This window comes from Panicum virgatum, chromosome 5K (genome assembly GCF_016808335.1).
Source record: "Panicum virgatum strain AP13 chromosome 5K, P.virgatum_v5, whole genome shotgun sequence".
NCBI classification, from domain to species: Eukaryota; Viridiplantae; Streptophyta; class Magnoliopsida; order Poales; family Poaceae; genus Panicum; species Panicum virgatum.
In genome coordinates this window covers 28,889,616-28,911,035 of record NC_053140.1, presented here as the reverse complement: position 1 = coordinate 28,911,035, position 21,420 = coordinate 28,889,616, and the positions used below count along the sequence as shown (strand labels likewise).

Genomic DNA, 21,420 nt, shown 5'->3' with positions numbered 1-21,420 from the left:
TGCGTCGTTATCAACCCCATCAACATCATTGAAACTGCAATAGCCATGTTGCCTCCATCGACGAACTCTTAGTATGTGCATCGTGTCCAGATTCAATCTTCAATGATGTTTTGTAAGATCATAGTAAAGTTGTTTTTACCATCTAGTATGTTAAAGAATTGCATGCTAGTGTTTGTTCTATTTATAATTTGTGTGTTTGTAATTTAAATTTTCAACAATCCAAAATCCATGTATTAGGCGATTTGTGGAATTTGAATTTACTGATGCACTAAGGCTATAAAATATGGCAAGCAATGATCTATCTCTGGCTTATCGCTAAAATGTCTAGGAAGCAAGGCTTGATGATTGTCCTTTCTTTAGAGAAAGGGCTGAAGTCCCAGTCTTCACTTAAAGGCTTGCTGGACCGGGGTTGGAGCCCTGGCCGGCTGGCTCCTAGCTCTTGAGCTCAATCACCGAGCCACAAGCTCGTCTTCTAATAAATGTCCTTTACCTAACAAGTTTGTGGATAGATGCATAATTGCAAAATTACCTTCGTCGTACAGAAATTTCGCCACTGCTCTAAAGTATAAGAGCTAGGAGATATCAGTTGAAAGCTTGATAGCATATCTTGATGTCGAAGAGAAGCGCTCGGCTAAAGATACTACTGAGGAAGGAGGTGAGGGCCAGTCTAACATCAACATGATGCAGAAGATGTTAGGAAATGTGGAATACTACGCTAGCTCAAACAAAAATTAACCACGTTTGGACATGAGCACTTGCGGGTTGAGTGGAAGACTTGAAGTTGTGCGAGTAGTCGACGTCAGGGAGGTAGTCATACTGTCTGATGCAAGCCAGCAGAACCTCTACAGTAGTCCACATGTACGAGGCACGAACACCGCTCGTAGATGTGCTAGCACCTCTGGATGTTGCATATGAAGGGGGCAGCAGAGCACTATTCACCCTGTTACTGATGTAGTGGCGGCTATGATTCACGTGGGAGAAAAAGCTATGGTTTGTCCTAGTGTACTGCCTCCCATTATATAGATGTCACTAATGGGCCTTCAAGGGTTGTGGCCTATTATGACTCTAATACCCTAGTGTACTTCGTAGCTTGCGGTCGATCTGAAGGCTGCGGAAGAAGGGGGCAGTGATGCACTATTCACCAACGGTACGCTAGCTGTGGCTACTGTTCATGTGGGAGCTAAGAGAAAGCTAGGGTTTCTCCTAGTGTACTACTAAAGATGGGAAACAGATAGGAGATATCCGAATTATCCGACATCCGTATCCGCTTAAACATTAATATGGATATCCTTATCCGTATTCGAATTTAATGTGGTAGTAAAGTGGATATACATCCGAATCTGGTTTTCATTGATTTTTATCTGATTTCACATTCGTATTCGACAATATCCGACACTATCCGTAGCCATTCATTCAAAAACTATTTAAAAATTATATTCATTTCTCCACAATCCATATTATCAATTTTATAATAAAGATATAAAAAGATTAAATTTACCTTTAAATATTCTTATTTTATCTTGAAATTATTTCTATATTTTTTATTTATATATAATAAAAATTATTTATATGTTTATTGCAATATATGTTTATTTCTAATTTTATTTTTATGTATTTATTTATTAACATATGGAATCGTGTTGCACCATATGTACTGAAATTGTTCGGGAGACATGGTCGAAGCCCGGGTTGAAGCCCCTAAAGGGGATTTCTTTCATCCAACATCCAGCCTTAGTGGCCCCTCTCTTATAACGTTTGAAAGTTTTCAAAATAAAAAAATAAATGAAAAATCTGGAGGTAAGTGCTTGTGTTAAGATTTAGCAAAGAATTCAACCACCACCTTCCTCAAACTGAGCTAAACTATTTTTCACTATCTTTATTATATCATTATACTTTAGTTTGTACATGTATAAAGATTTTGTAATCTAAAACTACCAATAAAGAAAATAGCTAGACGTTAGTTCATATATCAAGTAAATATCCGAATTATAATCCAAATCCAAGGCATCCGCATTTTGCATTTGTATCCGAGAATATCCAAATCCGTATCCTTATTTGATTTGAAATGTGATAAAAGGTTCTATCCAAATTCGATTCCATATAATTCCTGCATTTTTTATAGAGAATTTTTACAATGATTGAAAAATAAGAGCCGTCTATTTGACAGAATCTTACTGTGATCAAGATTTGAAGTACCAAGACTAAAGTACCTTGTGATACAAAAATATGAGACCAAAGAACAAAAAGAGTAGAATCGGATACTAATTTAATTTAATTTTTCATAGATCAAAGGCTAGAAAAAATTCAAGAAAAAAGTATCTGAAATACCCTCTAGTAATTTATTATCATTGTAACAGACCTTTTTTTATATAGTTAAGTTTTCCCAAGAAAGCATCGTAATACAATACGCCCATTTGGATTCATGGCATGTACTCTGTGGCATCAACACGGAAGATTGGTATTTGTTTGACGATCGGAGTCGAAACTGGTATGTATATTACTCAGTGGCATGTGTATATATTTGTTTATGAGAGTAGGATCACTTCGTCCTTTTCAGATATTTGGCATTAAATATACAATATACTCTTTCTGCATATCTTCTCCAAATGGATATCATTTACTATGGAATATTTCCCAATATCTCTCTACCATATCAGGCACCACCGTTTTTTTGAACCAAATAAATGCCAGGCTTTATCAATTAACATATTATTACTACTGAGTATATTTCCTTTCCTCGTCTGACAGAAAATCAAATCGGGCTTCTTCTATTTTAAGTCCACATATCCACCAAGATACTAAGATACTAGAGTCCATCTGTTTAAATCTGCTGTATTTTGTCTACCTTCTCCATCATCCATGTCAATATAGCCTTCACGCAACAGTATCGCATCTCCTCCCGTTGCTGTCCATTCACAGAGAGAGAGAGAGGGAGACAGGATGCAGAGGTCTGTCTGGGTACGCACCTTCTCGTCCCCTGCCTGTGTCCACGCCGTCGAAAGCTCCGACGATGGGTCGCATCGCTCCGCCACGGCCCCAAGAGGCGAGGGGAAATCTAGCAACATCGACAAGAACAAGGTAACGAAACTGCTACTGCCCCTGAAGCACCGACGGCGCATCTCCCGAGCTTTGAGATCGCTGTCTTGGGGTGCCAAGAAGGAGGAGCCCGCCAGCAACAAGGATGCTGGCCGCGACGAGCTGAGCGATGCAGAGACGACGTTCGTGTCCGCCAACAGCTCCGAGCTGCGCTCCTCCTCTACGGACGTCGACGAATCGGAGCCCCCATCATTTCGCCTCAGCCCGCCGCCCATCTTCCCTACCGGAAGCATCCCCCCAGCCTCCCCGGTGAAGATCGTGCGGAAACTTCCGTTCGGGTACGTCATCGGCCGTCAGCTGGACATCCCCGCGCCGCCCCCGCCGTCTGTGACGACGCTGGCAAGAAGAATCAGGAAGGTGGTGCCGGTGATGGCCGCGCTGCACCTGCGGTCGAGGTCGCAGATGATCAAGAAGAAGGTCAGCCGTGCTTTGAAGGAAGCATGCCGGCGAGGTAGGCACGAAGGTGCGGAAGAAGCCGATGTCGCCTGCGGGAGCCATGATGATGAAGATGTGTTCTGGAAGAAGGATGTGAAGGGGCTTCGCTGCCGGCGGGTGGACGGCGACGATGCCCCTTATTGAGAGGAAAGAGACTAGGGGGATCGAGCGCTTCTATCCTGGTTTTCTCGTGGTGTGGATGGGCAATAGAAAATCGGATACATATCCCACAAAAGGCATCGTATAATCCACACTTCTGGTGCATGTTTGTGGAATTTTTCAATCAGCTGTGCAGTTCGTTTCAACTCCACTTGGATTGGTGTCGTAAACATGGCCTATGCTTCACAATGGGAGATGCAACATGCCAGTAGATTGTTGTTTAAAAAGCTAGCATACATGTGCCTATCATCTTCTCAAAAAAAAAATGGCTATCATTATCACAACAATCCATTAACCAACCATTTCAGAATTCGATCACTTCAAAATTATATCCCTGAACCGATCCACGCTTATATTTATTTTATTACATTAATTATTTCGGTATACTGTAATATACTTCGTCTCTCTGAATGAACGGCAACAAGATTACATGACAATATTTCTATAAAATCTGAGTTGGAATAGTTCCTCCAAATTGAATCCGACCTACTTCAATCACGCGTGACCCGTCCATCACCCCAACTTTATCCTCACACCGTTATCTCTGTCTCACGCACTCCTCCTTTTTCCCACCCCCATGAGATCTCAACTTCTAGCCCGGCTCCCTAAACGTGTCCCCCGCCTCCCCTCCATCGCCGCGGTGGCTTGTTGGCACCACCCTTCCCCTTCCTGTTTCAGAGCTGCCCCACATTGCATCACGGCCCTCCTTACCGCGACAAGGGCTACTGCCGGCGCCGCCCTCCACACCACGATGACGGTCTTGATGGCGCAGCTCCGCCCCCTCCCCTCCCTCAGCGCGGCCGCCTCCTCTGCGCCGATTTACTTGGCAGCTGTTGGCAGCCAAAATTAGTAAGCAGCGAGACTGACCGGTCGGTATACTGTAATATACAAACGAGATCACATGACAATATTTCCATGAGATCCGAGTTGGAATAGTTCCTCCAAATTGAATCCGACCGACTTCAATCACGCGTGACCCGTCCATCACCAAATCTTATCTTTACACCTTTAGCTCTATCTCGCGCGCTCCTCCTTTTCCCCACCCCGCGAGATCTCAACTAACCTAAACTTTACACAACTTCAAGTGTCTTACCACCACTAGGCCATTACATTTTAAAATTATTGGAGTATAAAAGATAATATTTTTTCTATTTATAACTTCAAAAGGGTGCTTTATCGTTGAGGCCTGTAGCCCTCTCTGCTGGCCGTGTTCTGGGCCAACCATGCTGAAGAAAAAAAATGATGCCATGCGCATGCTCCTCCTCTCTATGACTCTCCTTTTTGGTCTTGGGCCGAACCCAGCTGGAGCAACTAACGGTGCTGAGCAAAAAAACAATAGTGCGGCGCATGGGGATCAAACCTGCGTCGTAGGATCACAAAACACACTACCTAGTCAACTGCGCTACACCTTAAATTGTTGCTACCACTGGTATTCCTATATTTATACAAGTATGTTGTGTTTTAATTCGGAGAAAAAAGAGATTCATTGAGTTATGGAGGTACACGGGCGCCCTACCAGTACGCCAGGACTTCATTTGTGATGAAGTTGGGTAATAAAATTTTCATATTTTTGTAACATGGCCATGTAATGAAGAACAGACCTGTGATTCTTCTTTTTCTTTTTTAATCCGGAATTAAATTTTGTAATTGATATTTCTCCTTCGTAACAACTCCAAATTTGATTATTCTTTTTTCAAAAAAAATTTCTAAAATTAGGATCTTTTATTTTATGGCTTTTATTTATATGTTCATTGATATATCTTGATTGTTTTCATATGACATATTTTATTGCAACGAAATAGAGAATTGAAAAGGCATGTTTTGGCATAAAAATTGCTAATGTAACTTGATATTTTTCAATGTTATGGTCAACATAAGGTGGTGTCCGAATTCGATGTGCATATGAGTTCAAACATGTTACGAGGTATTTAAATCTCAAAGGTTTGACTTGAATTACAAGAAACTATATGAGAGATGTATCCATTATGAACAATGTAGACTTCAAATATCATAAAATCTTATGAAACTTTTATGTTAGGATAATACATTCCTAAAATTATTCTACGACAATTTATAGAATTTTCAGAAAAATTTTAGATATTATTATCATTATTTTATATTAAAATTTCAAGTAAAAGTTTGAATTATTTCTAACAAACATTTAAAATTTTCTTCCATTTTTAGGATATGAGCTATAATAGAATGGGTACACTTAAAATTAATTTTTAGGGATTTTTAGAAATCATTCGAGAAACTTGTAGTTCAAATAGTAATTACTTTTAACAAGCATGCACAAATTCATTTAAATGGTAGAAAATACTAAATCTGTTCGAAAATTCATGAAACTCCTATGTGGCAACTTAGATGTTGTCTATTACCCTTAAAAACTGTATTGGGAGCTATATAAGATAGATAGTTTTGCAATTTACTTCACAAGGTTGTATTAATTTGATATTTAAGAATAAAAAATAACTTCTTTTGCACAACAAGTGGAAATGTAAATCAACAAATGTTAATATGAGGGCTAAGGTAAGATTTTATCCAAATTTGAGGTATATATTAATAAAAAAAGACTTTAGGGTGTATAAACTTCAAAGTTTGAGTTGAGTTATATGGAACAATGTGAGAGATCCATCAATTTTGTGAAAAATATATACCCTAATTTTTGCAAAATCTTATGAAACTTTTATTTCAAGCTTGTCACATGGGATTAGCCTATAGTTAATTGGATTACAATTGGGCCTCAAATGAAACGTGAGTAATTATATTGTTTGTTGCATGCAGCCCAGCCCAAGCCCATAAAATACACCATTTTTCACATCATTGTCATGTCATCAGTCACGTCAATGTACATGACATCATTGCCAAGCACATCATCGCCATGTCATCAGACATGTCATCCATATGTGACATGGCAATTGAATCCATGATGAATATTTTCGTCATAAAAAATGGGCTTGGGTTAGGCTTGAGGGTCCAAGGATATTTTATGATGGTTTCAAAATGTCATGGATTAAGCATCCATGATGATTTTTAAGAAACGTCACGATGTGTAATCTGTGACACTCAATACATGACGAAATTTGAAATCATCATAGATACTATTTTATGATGGTTTTTTACTGATATGTGAAGAAATTTAATCATTATGAATCAACAAATTTTTTGTAGTGTTGTTAGAAATGCAAAGAATACTCTGCCTCAAACATATTGTTCAAAATGCAAGGGTACATAAATGCATGTGTTAAGAATATTTAGCAAGCATATATGGTTATTCTAGGACAAGTAATTTTATGGCTAAAAAGTAGTGTGCTTCCAGCAGCGTAAAGAATAACTTCTGATGTCAAAGACACCCGTAACCCCAATGGAGTTTTGTATCAGAAATATATATTTCAATGGATATGTGTTCTAGTTTAGATAGATAGACACATATCAGAGCAAAGCAATGCATGAAGGATTCAAGCATCCAATGTAGCAGCAAGAATGCTTAAGGTGCATTGGATATTTCCAGTGACAAAATAAAACCACATTTTTTTATCAATCCTTGATAGAAATATAGATTAAAGAAGCTATCTTGAACTCAAATCTATCTATCAATCAAGTTATCAGATCGATTTGGCCACAATCCTTCCCATGTTCTTCAGTTTCCCTTCACTTTTCTTGGTCACGTTCACACTGACAAATAAATAAAAACACAACACGAGTCAACCATTAATATTAGAAGGCCAGCAGGAAAAGCACGACAACTCGGGGGAAGCCAATTCTCATCAATGATTCAAAGGGTAACAGGGCAAAAGGAGGCGCTCGCTCCATGGCTCGTTGTAATCATGATTCTCTCGCTCTCATGGAGAATCATGATTACAACGGATGCCAAAAGCACAGAAGCGGACCCGGTAATCTTAGAGCATCTCCAGCAGTTTGGTAAATCGAGTTACCATCTTTGATTTTTGGCAAAAATATTAAAAATACTCCTCCAACAGTTTGGCAAAAGACTTAGCAATTTTTGGTAACTTGGGAAAAATCAGCCTCCAGCGCGTAAATATACGCGCGCGGCGCGCGGTTGGCATCGTGGTTTCTAGTCAGGTGGGAGGATGAAAAAAGAAATAAATAATAGAGAAGGATTCCTGATTTAAGTTTTTAAGAGGTGGAAGGGCATAAATATAATTTTGTTTCTCTCTCAGGGTTCCTGATGTAAGTTAGATCTGGATTTGGCAAGTGAATTATGCCAAACTGTTGGAGATAAGCTCTTTTTTTACTTGGCATATCTTTTTAGAAGTTGGCAAAACACAAGATATGCCAAGTAAAATATGGCAAACTCTTAGAGATGCTCTTAAATAGGCACAACTTATGTCACAGGCGGGGCTGTTATACCTGGTTTACATAGTAATCGATAATGATTGTCCATCATAGATCCGACAACAAATAGCGTCGATTGACGGAGATACAAAATCTCAGTCCATTAATGTCGGGTACTATGATTAGGGTCACCCTAATCAAGAGATAAAATCTATCCTAAAAACGCAAACACGTGTTCGGCAATCAGGCCCATGAAGGCCTACAGCCTCCTTCCAATTTGGAAGAAATGAAAGGACTCAAAGAAGTCCAACACGCGGCCCACGTACGCAGTGCAGCCCATCCGCACCCCCCTCAGACCCGCGGGGTGATCTCCGCCTCGCTCGAGGGCTCCCCGCCAAAGCCCTCGACCGCGCCTCGCGCCTCCGCCTCACTCGAGGGTAGCCAGCCTACCCCCGGGGAGGCGGATCGTCTCCGCCTCACTCGAGGGTAGCGAGCCTGCTCTCGAGAAAGCAGAATGTCTTCGCCTTGCTCGAGAACACCCCTCGACGGAAAGGACAAACGGCCCTTTCGCTCACCCGCCCGCCGTACGGAGGCATTAATGTCAACCACTCCTCCACAGCGCCCGGGTCAGACGGTGTCAGGCCACCATTCTCCACAGTGGTTGTGGCCGGAGTCTCGTCCGCCAACTCCGGTCACTGCTCCGCCATTCCGGACGCTGTGGCGACACTGTGGGAACCTGCGACGCAGTGTAAGACGTGCTCGGCACTGCTCCAGCTACTATACTGCTAACTCCCCATACCTCCTTCATACTTTCCCTTCCGCGGAGCCCTCGAACGGCATGGGCACGACCCTTGAAAGCGGCTCCGGCCTTGACCAGGACAAGACCCTGGCCTGTAGGACCCTCGGAACGCCGCCACGCCACGTCTGGAGGACAGTACCCCCCACAGCAACGACCATGCCGCCCGCTGGAGCCGCCAGGACGCTGGCGCAATCTCCGCAAGACCAAGGACGATGCCCAGGACGACTGCCACGCCCGGCGTCATACCCCACAGTGTACTTCCCACAGTGCTCAACCACTACACCCCCACGATTCGGGGAGAAGACGACGACTTCCACGATCCCCTGTGCATGTACACCGTCCCTCCTTGTGTCTATAAAAGGAGGAGGCAGGCTTTCCTTTATGGGGGTCGGCCCATTCGGTAGAACACAACGCTCAGCACTACTCACAGAGCACATACGCTCTTCTGAGCCCCGATATTGGCACTCGTCTCAATCAACTCCTCCTCTAGCAGAGACTTGGGAGCTTCCCTCCCTCTCGCGCCTCGCTTGTACCCCCTACTACAGGCACCCCCGGTGCAAGATAGTACAGTGCCCTCGCACACCCCTTTGCTGGACGTACGGCCCCACGGCCGGAACCAGGATAAACCCATGCGTTACTATGTTGCCTCTTGCATCAACATTTGGGACGAGGAACATGCAGCATCATCACTAGTTGGGTACGGCCTGCCGGGTCAGGACACCGACAGTTGGCGCACCAGGTAGGGGCACTGCGTAACATTTTCTCTTTTGTTCCCATTTGATCTCCAGGGATGGCGAGCAGATCCAACCCATTCCCCATGGGCGCCTCGGATCCGCTCTCAGCAGGATACGTGATTTGGTTCGGGAGTCTTGAGTTCAGAGCAACCAGCAACGGTTACCTCATGGAGCTCCTCTCGGCCATACGCAACCCTGACACTCCGACTTCACTAGCCCGACGCAACAAGCGCTCGGGCTAGCACTCGTGACAAGCTCGCATGGCGCGGCGTCGGGCGGCACGCCTCAGCTCCCCCACATGGTTTGAGGTTGCCATGTCGCAGCTCAGCGTCGCGGCCGACGGGGCCACCGCTTCGTCATCACGTGCGTCGGCATCATCTACGCCAGCACCATCATCAACTGTAGCCCCAGTGCCTCCCAGGGGTGGCGCGACTGCGCCGTCGCCCTTTCCCTTCGGGATGCGCAACGCTGCCACCTACGCCTTTTCGTCCAGCACCAACTTCGCCGAGTATGAGGATCTGCCGGGTCATCACCTCCTGTCGATCCGCAACCTCATCGCATCATCTCCTGACGACTCCTACCTCGAGATGGCGAGCTCGATCGCCGACGACATCAGCTTCTTCATGGACAACTTCACGGCCGAGGAGGCTGAGGACTACTCTGGGGTCCACGACCCCGACGCTTTCCGCTCGTTCCAGCTCGTGGCGGCTTATTGCCTCACCTGCTCCGAGGACTCCAGCGAGGGGGATTACGATCCCACTCGGGAGTGCTTCATGGCCGAGCTCGCGGATGAGCAAAACGACAATGCTCCAGGCAATGACGGGAATGGAGGGGCAGATGCGCAGGCAAACCAACCAGTGGTGCCGGCCGCGACCCCTTCTTCTTGGTCAAGCTCGGTGGTGCGGCACGCACAGCTGGCGCAGCTCCAGGAGCTTCAAGCCAAGCTCGACGAGCAGCGTCGGCAGACACAGGAGATGCGCACCGCACTCGAGCAGCAGCGCACCGCGCATGGTGCACATGCCCAGGCGGCGGCACGTGTTGCCCAGGAGCGGATCCTAGCCGATGACAACGTCGACAAACCTCCGGAACTGAAAACGGCCGGCGAAAAACTCATCGGTGCGGCCTACCTACTCCTAGCAATGCCCGAACCATCGACGACCCCGGTGGGACTGCACGGCAAGACTACGATGTTCCGGTGCACACTCCACCAGGAGGGAAGGGAAAGGCAGCCGCAGCGCACGGTGCGAAGGTACCCTCGGTGCACGACCGCATCGGAAAGACCCCCGAGCGACTCCACGACACACGCGGACATGCCAGTGACGGCGACGCCCGCAACATCATCGATGGCAGGAAGTACACCCCTCGACAGGGTGGACGTTTTGACCCCGAACATGACAGAGGCGAGTCACCAGAGCCTCCGGGCACCCGTGTGTTCAGCCGGGAGATTCGTACCGATCCTTTTCCCCCCACGCTTTCGACAGCCCACCACCCTCGTCAAGTACTCGGGCGAGACCGATCCCGCAGTCGGGCTCAATGACTACCGCCTAGCATGCCAGCTGGGCGGTGCGACGGACGATGCAGTCATCATCCGCAACCTTCCCCTTCACCTTGCTGACGCCACACGAACGTGGTTCGAGCACTTGCCCGCGGACCAGATCCACAACTGGGCCGATTTAGTCCAGATCTTTGTGGGCAATTTCCAGGGCACGTACGTGCACCCTGGGAACCCCTGGGACCTCAAAGGGTCCCGGCAGAAACCCAATGAGTCCTTGCGTGACTACATGCAGCGCTTCTCCAAGCAATGCACCGAGCTCTCCAGCGTCACCCACATCGAGGTCATCAACGCTTTTCTCGAGGGAACGACGTGCAGGAACCTAGTGCACGAGCTTGCGCGAAGCCGCCCCGCCAACACCAACGAGTTGTTCAACACTGCCACCAACTATGCCGCCGGCGAGGAGGCCGTTGGTGCCATTTTTGACGACAAGCCGAACAAGCGCAAGGAAGATGCGCCCGCAGAGGGCAGCAGCGCCAAGACCAACGCCCCCGCCAAGAAACAAAAGCGGGGGAAGAAAGGGAAGAAGTCGGCCCCACCAAACCAGCATGGACCGGGGCAGGCGGAAGACTCCGACGAGGCCTTCGTCGCTGCCCCGGACCGCAAAGGACCTCGAGGCCCCCCTCGAGGAGGTGGCGGCCTAGTCGACGACATGCTCAAGAAGCTGTGCCCTTACCACAAGGGCTCGGTCAACCACACCCTAGAGCAGTGCAAGATGCTCCAGAAATACTACAATCACGTCGCGCATCACGACGAGGACAAGAAGAAGGATGCTGGCGACAAAGGTGGAGAGGACGAGTTCCCCCCGGTGGAAAACACCTTCTTCATCTTCAGAGGACCGACGACAAACATGACCTCTCAGCAGCGCAAGCATGAGCGCCGGGAAGTCTTCTCCGTCTCCAAGGCCACGCCATCCTACCTCAGCTAGTCGAAGGACACTATTTCCTTCGGCCACGAGGACCACCCCGACTACGTCCCACACCCAGGACGGTACCCGCTTGTTGTCGACCCCATCATCGGCAACACCTGCTTCTCCAAGGTGCTCATGGACGGAGGCAGCAGCCTCAACATCATGTACGCCCACACCTTGGAGCTCATGGGGATTGGATTGAACAAGCTCCGCCCCAGCAAGTCGCCATTCCATGGTGTTGCGCTGGGGAAGTGAGTCCAACCCCTCGGCTAGATCGACCTACCCTTCTGTTTCGGCACGGCAGCCAACTTCCGCAAGAAAGTGCTCACCTTCGAGGTGGTGGGGTTTCGGGGAGCCTACCACGCCATCCTTGGTCATCCCTGCTACACCAAATTCATGGCCATCCCCAACTACACCTATCTCAAGCTGAAGATGCCGGGCCCCAGGGGTGTCATCACCGTCGGCTCCTCATTCGAGCACGCCTACGAGTGTGACGTCGAGTGTGTCGAGCACGCGGAGGCTCAAGCGGAGGACGAGGCCCTCGCAGCCACCCTTGACAAGATGGCAAGCGAGGCCTTCGACTCCACGCACCGACACGCGGGCAGTTTCAAACCCGCTGAGGGTATCAAGAAGGTGCCCCTCGACCCGAATCACCCCGACGACAAGGCGTTGCAAGTCAGCGCCACCCTCGACAGCAAATAGGAAGTGGTGCTCATCGACTTTCTCCACGCCAACGCAGACATCTTTGCGTGGAGCCATTCGGACATGCCTGTCATACCGAGGGAGGTCGTCGAGCACTCCCTTGATATCCGACCCAACTCCAAGCCGGTGATGCAGCGCCTGCGACGCTTCGACGAGCTCAAGCGCCGGGCGATCGGCGAGGAGCTGCATAAACTTCTAGTGGCCGGATTCATCAAGGAGGTATTCCATCCTGAGTGGCTAGCTAATCCTGTATTAGTGAAGAAAAAGAATTGAAGTTGGAGGATGTGTGTAGACTACACTAGTTTAAATAAAGCATGTCCGAAGGTTCTCTTTCCTTTGCCGCGTATTGATCAAATCGTAGATTCAACTGTGGGGTGTGAACTTTTATCCTTTCTTGATGCTTATTCCGGTTACCACCAAATCAAGATGAAAGAGTCCAACCAGCTCACGACCTCTTTTATCACACCTTTTGGCATGTACTGCTACGTTACGATGCCTTTTGGCCTCTGAAACATCGGAGCTATATATCAGCGGTGTATGCTTCACGTTTTCGGGGACCATCTCGGGCGGAACGTAGAGGCATATGTCGACGACATCGTTGTAAAATCTAGAAAGGCGGACGACCTGGTAGCCGATCTCAGGATCACATTCGATTGCCTAAGGGCCAAAGGGGTAAAACTCAACCCCGAGAAGTGCGTGTTTGGAGTCCCTCGACGCATGCTCTTGGGCTTCATTGTCTCCCAGCGGGGCATCAAACCCAACCCTGAGAATATCTCGACCATCACTTGGATGGGACCGATCCAAGACCTAAAGGGGGTACAGAGGGTCATGGGATGCCTAGCGTCCCTCAGCCGATTCATCTCGCGTCTCGGCGAGAAAGGCTTGCTCATGTATCGACTCCTAAGGAAAACTGAGCGCTTCATGTGGACCCCCGAGGCTCAAGAAGCCCTCGACAGGCTAAAGGCATCACTCACTCACGCCCCTATTCTCACACCACCCATAGACGGCGAGCCCCTCTATCTGTACGTAGCTGTGACGACCCAAGTGGTCAGCGCGGTGATCGTTGTCGAAAGACAAGAGGAGGGCCATGCTCTGCCTATCCAACAGCCGGTGTACTACATCAGCAAAGTGTTGTCCGAAACCAAGACATGCTATCCGTAGATCCAGAAGCTGCTATACGCAGTGGTTTTGGCTCGGCATAAGCTGTGCCACTACTTCGAGGCCCATCACATCACCGTGGTCTCGTCTTTCCCTCTGGGAGAGATAGTCTGCAACAGGAAAGCCGAGGGTATAATTGCCAAGTGGTCCGTAGAGCTGATGGGAGAAACTCTCACCTACGCCCCTCGCAAGGCGATCAAGTCCCAAGTCTTGGCCGACTTCATCGCTGAGTGGACGGACACTCAGCTACCCCCACCACAAATCCAAGCTGAATGCTGGACCATGTACTTCGACGGGTCGGTGATGAAAACCGGCGCCAGCGCTGGCCTCCTTTTCATCTCACCCCTCGGAAAGCACATGTGCTACATAATACGCCCATATTTCCCTGCGTCTAACAACATGGCGGAGTACGAGGCCCTCCTCAGTGGCCTCCACATCGTCATCGAGCTTGGTGTCAAGCGCCTCGACATACGCGGTGACTCTCAGCTCGTCATCGACCAAGTAATGAAGGAGTCTAACTATCACGACCCGAAGATGGAGGCATACTGCAATGCAGTACGCCGCCTCAAAGACAAGTTCGACGGCCTAGAACTCAACCATGTCCCGCGCAAGAACAACGAGGATGCCAATGAACTAGCCAAGATCGCGTCAGGGCAGACCACCGTCCCCCCGAACATCTTTGCTCGTGACATCGCCAAGCCCTCCGTTGAATTCAAGGATCCGGCAGAACCGGGCCCCTCAAAAGCCGAGCCCCTCGGTGGGAACCCCTCGGCGGACGAGGCCGAGCCCATGGACACTGACTTCGAGACCTCCTCCATGGATGAGGCCGAAGCAATGAAGATCGACGAGGCCCCGTCTCCGCAAGATTGGCGCACCCAGTACCATGACTAGATGATCCGAAGGATTCTGCCCTTGGACCGTGCTCAGGCATGGTGCCTCGCTAGGCGGGCCAAGTCCTTCGCCATAATTGACGATGAGCTGTACAAACGCAGTCCCTCGGTTGTTTTGATGTGCTGCATCCCTATCCCTGAGGGCAAGGAGCTGATCTGTGACATCCACGCTGGCATCTGCAGTCACCACACCGCGCCACGTACCCTCGTGGGTAACGCATTTCGACAAGGCTTTTACTAGCCCATCGCGGTCGCCACGCCGCGCCACGTACCCTCGTGGGTAACACATTTCGACAAGGCTTTTACTGGCCCACCGCGGTCGCCGACGCCACCGACGTCGTGCGGACCTGCGAGAGTTGCCAGTTTTACGCTCGAAAGACGCACCTCCCAGCCCACGCTCTGCAGACCATCCCCATCACGTGGTCATTCGCCATGTGGCGATTGGACCTCGTTGGCCCGTTGCAGAAGGCGCCCGGGGGCTATACCCACTTGTTGGTAGCAATCGACAAATTCTCCAAGTGGATCGAGGCTCGACCCATCGGCAAGATTAGATCCGAGCAAGCTGTTTGTTCTTTACTGACATTGTCTTCAGGTTCGAGGTCCCGAACTCGATCATCATTGTAACACCCGGTTTATAAAAGGACATAAACCGAGCAATCATATACGCGCCAGGATCAAGTCACACGTATATACAACAGAATGAATAGTATATCATAGCACATATCACGTAAAAAGACATAATAAAGCGAATACGAATGTTATTTATTACATTAATGACAAAAATGTCTGATACAGCGGAAGCGAAGTACAAATACGGTAAAAACTCTCCGAAGCTGAGCAGGGCGCCACAGGGACGTCGACTGGGAGACGAACGCCTAGAAGTCCTCGTAGTCCTGGTAGCGCTGAGCGAACTCCCTCGCGTCGGCAGGAACTGAGCAGTAGTAGCGTATCCAAGAGGAAAAAATAGAGAAGAGGCAAGGGTGAGTACACAACTTGTACTCAACAAGTATAACACAAACTATGAGGCTCTAAGGATGGCTGACTCAACTGCATTAGCTTTTAATCTTGGCAAAATTTTATTAAAACTATTTACTACAAGTTGGTGAATTACCTTTAACCCAGTTACATAGTAATTAATCAAATTAACATGATACTACTGAGATCCAAACCAAAACCAAGCCACCAAGGTAACCCCGAGAGGCACCTCCCTCGCCGGAAGGAGACAACCCCACTAATCAAAAGGAGGATCTGGGCCGCTCATAACCGTGAGCACAGCTAGTATACCAGTTTTACACTCTACAGAGGTTGCACATCTTTACCCACAAGTCGTGAGCTATGCCAGTTGTTCATCACACTTCCTTAGGTGAGATGACTAGCGACTCACTACGAGGCCTTTACAAAGAATCTCGTTGGTAGGGAGTAACCGCGAGGGTGGATCAGCGACTATGGAGCAGGTCTAGTGGGCGTCAAGACACGAAGCACAGACGAGGCCACTCAGTACGAGGGACATAGAAGCTTACCGCCCCTGCCCCGCAGGTAAGTTACTCCAAACCAAAAAGACCTAATTATTACACCAAGTCTATCCCATTCTAGCCTTGTGGTAGCGCTGTTGTCCCAGGTTGTCGCTCTATGAACCGGTCCTTATGGAGAGTGGCCAACCAAGCACTAAGCACCGTGCTGGCCCCCTAAACCATGTTTCTACAAAAACCATATTTTAACGAGACGTGAGCCACTCAAGCACGAAGCACAGAGGGCCACTCTCAGAATTAAGTTCAAGTAAACCATTAATCAAATTAATTAAAAAGGACCAGAGTGTGTTATAGCGCGGCACCTAGCACAACTAACCAAATGCAACCCAAGGGTATATATAAAGGATATAAAGTGGCTAGGAAAGTCCTTATAGGCATACGGTGTTAAAATGCAGTATGAAATTGTATTTAAAGTGATAGGTGGTGTTCATGTTATACTTGCCTTCCTCAAAAGTTCTCCTGCTGCTCAAACTGCTCTGAAGATGGCTCTTGGCACTGGTACTGATGCTTCTCCGGTAGCTCAACGTCTACTCACGATCGCAACGCCAAAACAAGTCCACAATCATATACATACATGCAAACAAGAGAAAACACTAAGAAACAATACAACAGTACATAAGAACAGCAAACAAAACTAAGCTATAACTATTCTACGCATTACAACGATCGCGTGAGCGCAAGAACCAATAAAAACAGAGCTATAAATAAAAAGATATAAGCGTTATAAGATACAAGGGTTTATCTGAAATACTGCACAAATCACAGGGATTAAACTGTAATGGGCGTACTGTAGCGTGAATAGTAACCCGAAAACTTGCATCAGAACATGTTCTGGGGTGTCTTACATACAAGGTTTAGGGTCAAAACAGTGATTAACAAAATATTCAGGGGCTAGAAGACAAGATTAGCAAGACACAGAAAAGTTGTGCTGCAATAACGACTAAGGACAAGGGCTGAAACGCAAAAGTGGCATGTGTACAGCAGCCTTCACGTGGGGGATATGTTGTGCACTGTGCTGTGAACTCGGTCTACGGGTTCCATGGACCAGAGAAAATTGAACTGCGGTCTACGGTGAACCAGGTCCACACGAAGGGGTATCTCCTGATCTAATCTACACCGTGGGTTTTAGATCGGACGGCTGATGGACCTTCTTCTTCCTCTGGCCAACAGAACGCTTCACGTTCTGAAGCGCAGGGACAGACCTCCATGAACGTGTGCACATGGCTCTATGCTACAACCCTAGATCGATCTACGCTCCACGGAAAACGCCCGGAAGCGGCAAAACAGAAAGCTCTCGGCACGGGGAACTCACCTAGGGCACTGGGGAGGGCTGCGACGGCGCGGACTGATCTCGGGACGTGGAGAGCTCGAACCGGGACTTCCTGGAACGGCGACAGCGAGCGACGACGAGCGGCGGCGGTTCCTTCTGTCGGTCCTGTGACGAGAAAGAGGGTGCGATATGGATGAGACGCTGCCGTAGCGGCGTCACGCCGATGGACAGGAAGTGGTGGCGGCGACGGCAACTTACTGGAACTGAGAGGAAGGGCTGCGATGACTCGGCGATGGGAGGAAGTTCGAGTAGATGGGAAGGGCGACTGGCGGTGCCTCGGTTTATAGAGCGAGAGGGGCACGGGAATATCGCAGCTGCTCCCGTCATCAGCGCACACGGTCGAGCGGAACATGGCCGTCAATTTCGGAGTCTGTTGCAACAGCGAGGGCGTCCGTACTTCGGATCGATGAGTACGTCGAGGTGTTGCTGCTGCCGGGTTGGGCTTGGCCCAGGAGAAAAGATATGAGTTGGCTGGGAGATGGGTTGGGGCCCAGCGTGGAGACCTGGGCGCACGGCCCATGGTGCATCACACGAGCAGGATTGGGGAGGGATGGTGCTGCATCCTATTAGCAGTGAGCTAGACATGGCTGTGTGAGTTGCGCTGCATGTTTGCATGTTGCGTGATCGTGTGTGAGTTGTGCTGCATGTTTGCATGTTGTGTGATCGTGTGTGATCGCCATGCAAGGAGCCGGTGAGGCTGACCAGGTCGTAGGTGATTAGTGAATCATGTTGATCGAGTCTAGGGGCTTAGGCGTGAAGATAGGAGATGATGGAGGCTGGGAACGTGGAGCCGTTCGTGTAGGATGCGGCCGGGTCAAGCGCGCGACGCGCGGAGTCGTGGTGGCCGTGGTGCATGGATCGTGATGAGCGCATGCATGGAGGCCGTGGCTCCAAGGTGTGTGCACGGATGATAAATAGCCATGTACGTCCTCCATTGTAAGGTGCCGATTTGTGTTGAATGAAAAGGCCAACATACAGGGCGTTCGTCGCCCGGGGCGTTCGTCGCCGATATCATGCTGTTCATCTTCCTCCTCGGGTCGCTGGCGAGTATGAGCGAGAGAGTGAAGCGAGGGGTGCAGCAGCTGTTCTGGGCTCCAACACATCCTAGCATGACGTGATAAATTAATTGATGCAGTACTAGCAGGTTGAACCAATGACGGCAACAAAAGGATGAGCCTTCCTATGTGCCCGTGAGGCTACGGAGGATCAATGTTAGTAAGGAGGATCAATGTTAGTCAGGTACGTAGGGCAGCATGGAGAAGGAAAACGTACTGCGGTGGCGGCGAGGTACTTCGTTGGCCTCGCGAGGGCCATGCCTGCAGGGGCACGGCGCCACGGCCGCACGGAGAGGCAAGGCATGCCACGCAGGGGGGTCGTCGGGGATTTCTGAAGCAGTTGATGATGATAGCTTTTCTGCTCGGCTTCTGCGGCATCGATCTGTTCGAGGATGGACCATGGGCGGTGGGAGCGCACCGGGGAATGAGGAGGCGAGAAGGGGCACGCAGGGGCGATGGCCTCCTGGCGGCGGCGCTGGGTAGAGTAAGGGGTGCGTGCGAGCACGGGGGCGTGAGCGCGCAAAGCAAGGCTGGGCGCGTGGGGCCGGTTCGTCAGCGTCGGAAAGGAAAAGGAGGGCGCGGAGCGGCGCTGTCTGTGGAGGAAAGACGCTGACAGCTGGGCTTAAACGGAGAAGCGGGCTGCGTGCAGAAGGAGGCCGCCGGGTTGGGTTAGCTGATGAGCTGGGTTTGGTTCTGCTCTTCTTCTATTTCCTTTCCTTTTCTATTTCTAATTCAAACCAAACTAAATCTATTTGAATTCAAATTTGAATTTGAATTTGAATTCAACCCACACTCAATCAAATAAAATTATGCACCAGCATGAATGCACAAACATGTTAGCCCTAAAATAAATTTTAATTACTTTATATAAATTCTAGAAAATTAAATAAAGCCAATTAAATTCATTATTTAAAAGTGGAAATTTAAATTAGAGTGTTACAATCATCGACAACGGCACCCAGTTCACAGGCAAGAAATTCTTGGCATTCTGCGACAACTACCACATACGTGTGGACTGGTCGGCTGTGGTGCACCCACAGACGAATGGGCAAGTGGAGCATGCCAATGGCATGATCCTCCAAGGGCTGAAGCCAAGGATCTTCAACAAGCTGAACATGTTTGGCCGGAGGTGGCTCACAGAGCTACCCTCGGTTATTTGGAGCCTGAGGACGACCCCAAGCAGAGCCACGGGCTTTACTCCATTCTTCCTCGTCTATGGCGCCAAGGCCATGCTCCCCACGGACCTGGAGTACGGGTCACCGAGGCTCAAGGCCTATCAAGAGCAGCAGAACCAGCAAGCCCGCGAGGACTCGCTGGATCAAGTGGACGAAGCTCGAGACATGGCGCTCCTACACTCTGCGCATTATCAGCAGTCCCTGCAAAGATATCAAGTGCAGAGAGTTCGGCGCCGAGACCTCAACAAACGGGACTTGGTGCTGAGGCTTCGACAGGACAACAGTGGCCGCCACAAGCTCTCACCACCGTGGGAAGGCCCATACATCATCGCCGAGGAGCTCAAGCCCGACACGTACAAGCTGGCGAACGAAAACGGCGAAGTCCTCACCAATGCTTGGAACATACAGTAGCTACGTCGCTTCTATCCTTAGAGTTCCAAGCTATTTGTACATCGTTTGTGCTCGCATTTACGATTTCCCGAAACAATAAAGGAGTATGATTTACTTGTTTATTTTTTGGGAACTTTCCGGACCCTCGGGGGCTACACCCCCTCGGGGGCTCGGAGGCGCACGAACACTGAGGTACGCCTGGCTTTACCCTTGGCAACGCCAAGCCTCCCTCGGGGGCTACTACGGGGGGAACCCCCGAACGTCCCCAAAAAATTTCCGTATCTAAGTTTCTCGTATACTTGGAAAAAATGGATGCGAGGCATAAGCAACTACGGTACGGGGCCGGCCGAGCCATGGGGCCGCCTACGCCTCCAGGATACGGCACCCCCCTCACCACCTCACACCTAAGTCGCTCATGAACGCAAAATTCCTCGTAGAAGTTTACCAAAGTCGCATACGAGAACACGAAATAGAGTAAAGAAAACGAGGGCTCGAACGCATAAGGCTTCGACGGGCCACACTATCGATTTACAATTACCAATTTCTAACATCCACAAGTACTATTACGATAAAGTACCAACTTATTACATGGGCTCTGAGGCCCAGACTACCTACAGGTTATCATCCTCCCCTTGCGGGTCTTCTACAGCATCGAATTCGGCTATGGGGGGGATGTCGGCTTCCAGCTTTGCCGCCAGGACGGCGGCGGCAGCATCGTCCATGATGGCCGATGCAGTGTCCGGGCTGGCGTCGTTGGGGACCACGTACACCGACAACACTCTCTGGATGTCCAGGATGTAGTGCATCGAGGCCACGGCGAGGGCTCGTAGGACACCAAGGCGGAAGGTGCTCTTGGCGTGCTCGGCGATCCGGCCACCTAGTGCTCACAGGCGGCTGATTACCGAGCTACCAGACACAGCGCCCTCCCCCTCGATCTCCTGGCACACGCTCACAGCGGTCCGCTCTAGGTTAGTGTATTCAGCCCGCGCCGCCATGAGCGCGGTGTTGACCGCCTCCTTCGCCGCAGTCTCGTCCGCCACTCTCTGCCTCAGCTTTGATCAAAGGAACCAAGATAAGCTGCGAGAAATTAGAATCCAACAACAGCGAAATCTCGAGCACTCACTCGCGATATTCTTCTGCGCTTCCTCCTGCTGGACTCGGGTGGCCTCCTCGAGTGAGGACAAGGAGTCCTCCTTCTCCTTGAGGGCGG

General features: G+C 49.3%; 1 protein-coding gene across 1 annotated transcript; it reads left to right on the top strand.

Moving 5' to 3' along the window:
- The first annotated feature begins 2,747 nt into the window (after positions 1-2,747).
- LOC120707053 lies at positions 2,748-3,814 on the top strand. The gene has a single exon (XM_039991827.1). It carries the CDS (start codon positions 2,941-2,943, stop codon positions 3,673-3,675), a length of 735 nt encoding a protein of 244 aa, XP_039847761.1. The 5' UTR covers positions 2,748-2,940; the 3' UTR covers positions 3,676-3,814.
- Positions 3,815-21,420: the final 17,606 nt, after the last annotated feature.

Bases quoted from the DNA above. Each gene is read 5' to 3' on its own strand.
- LOC120707053 (XM_039991827.1), top strand. From the start codon at position 2,941: ATGCAGAGGTCTGTCTGGGTACGCACCTTCTCGTCCCCTGCCTGTGTC.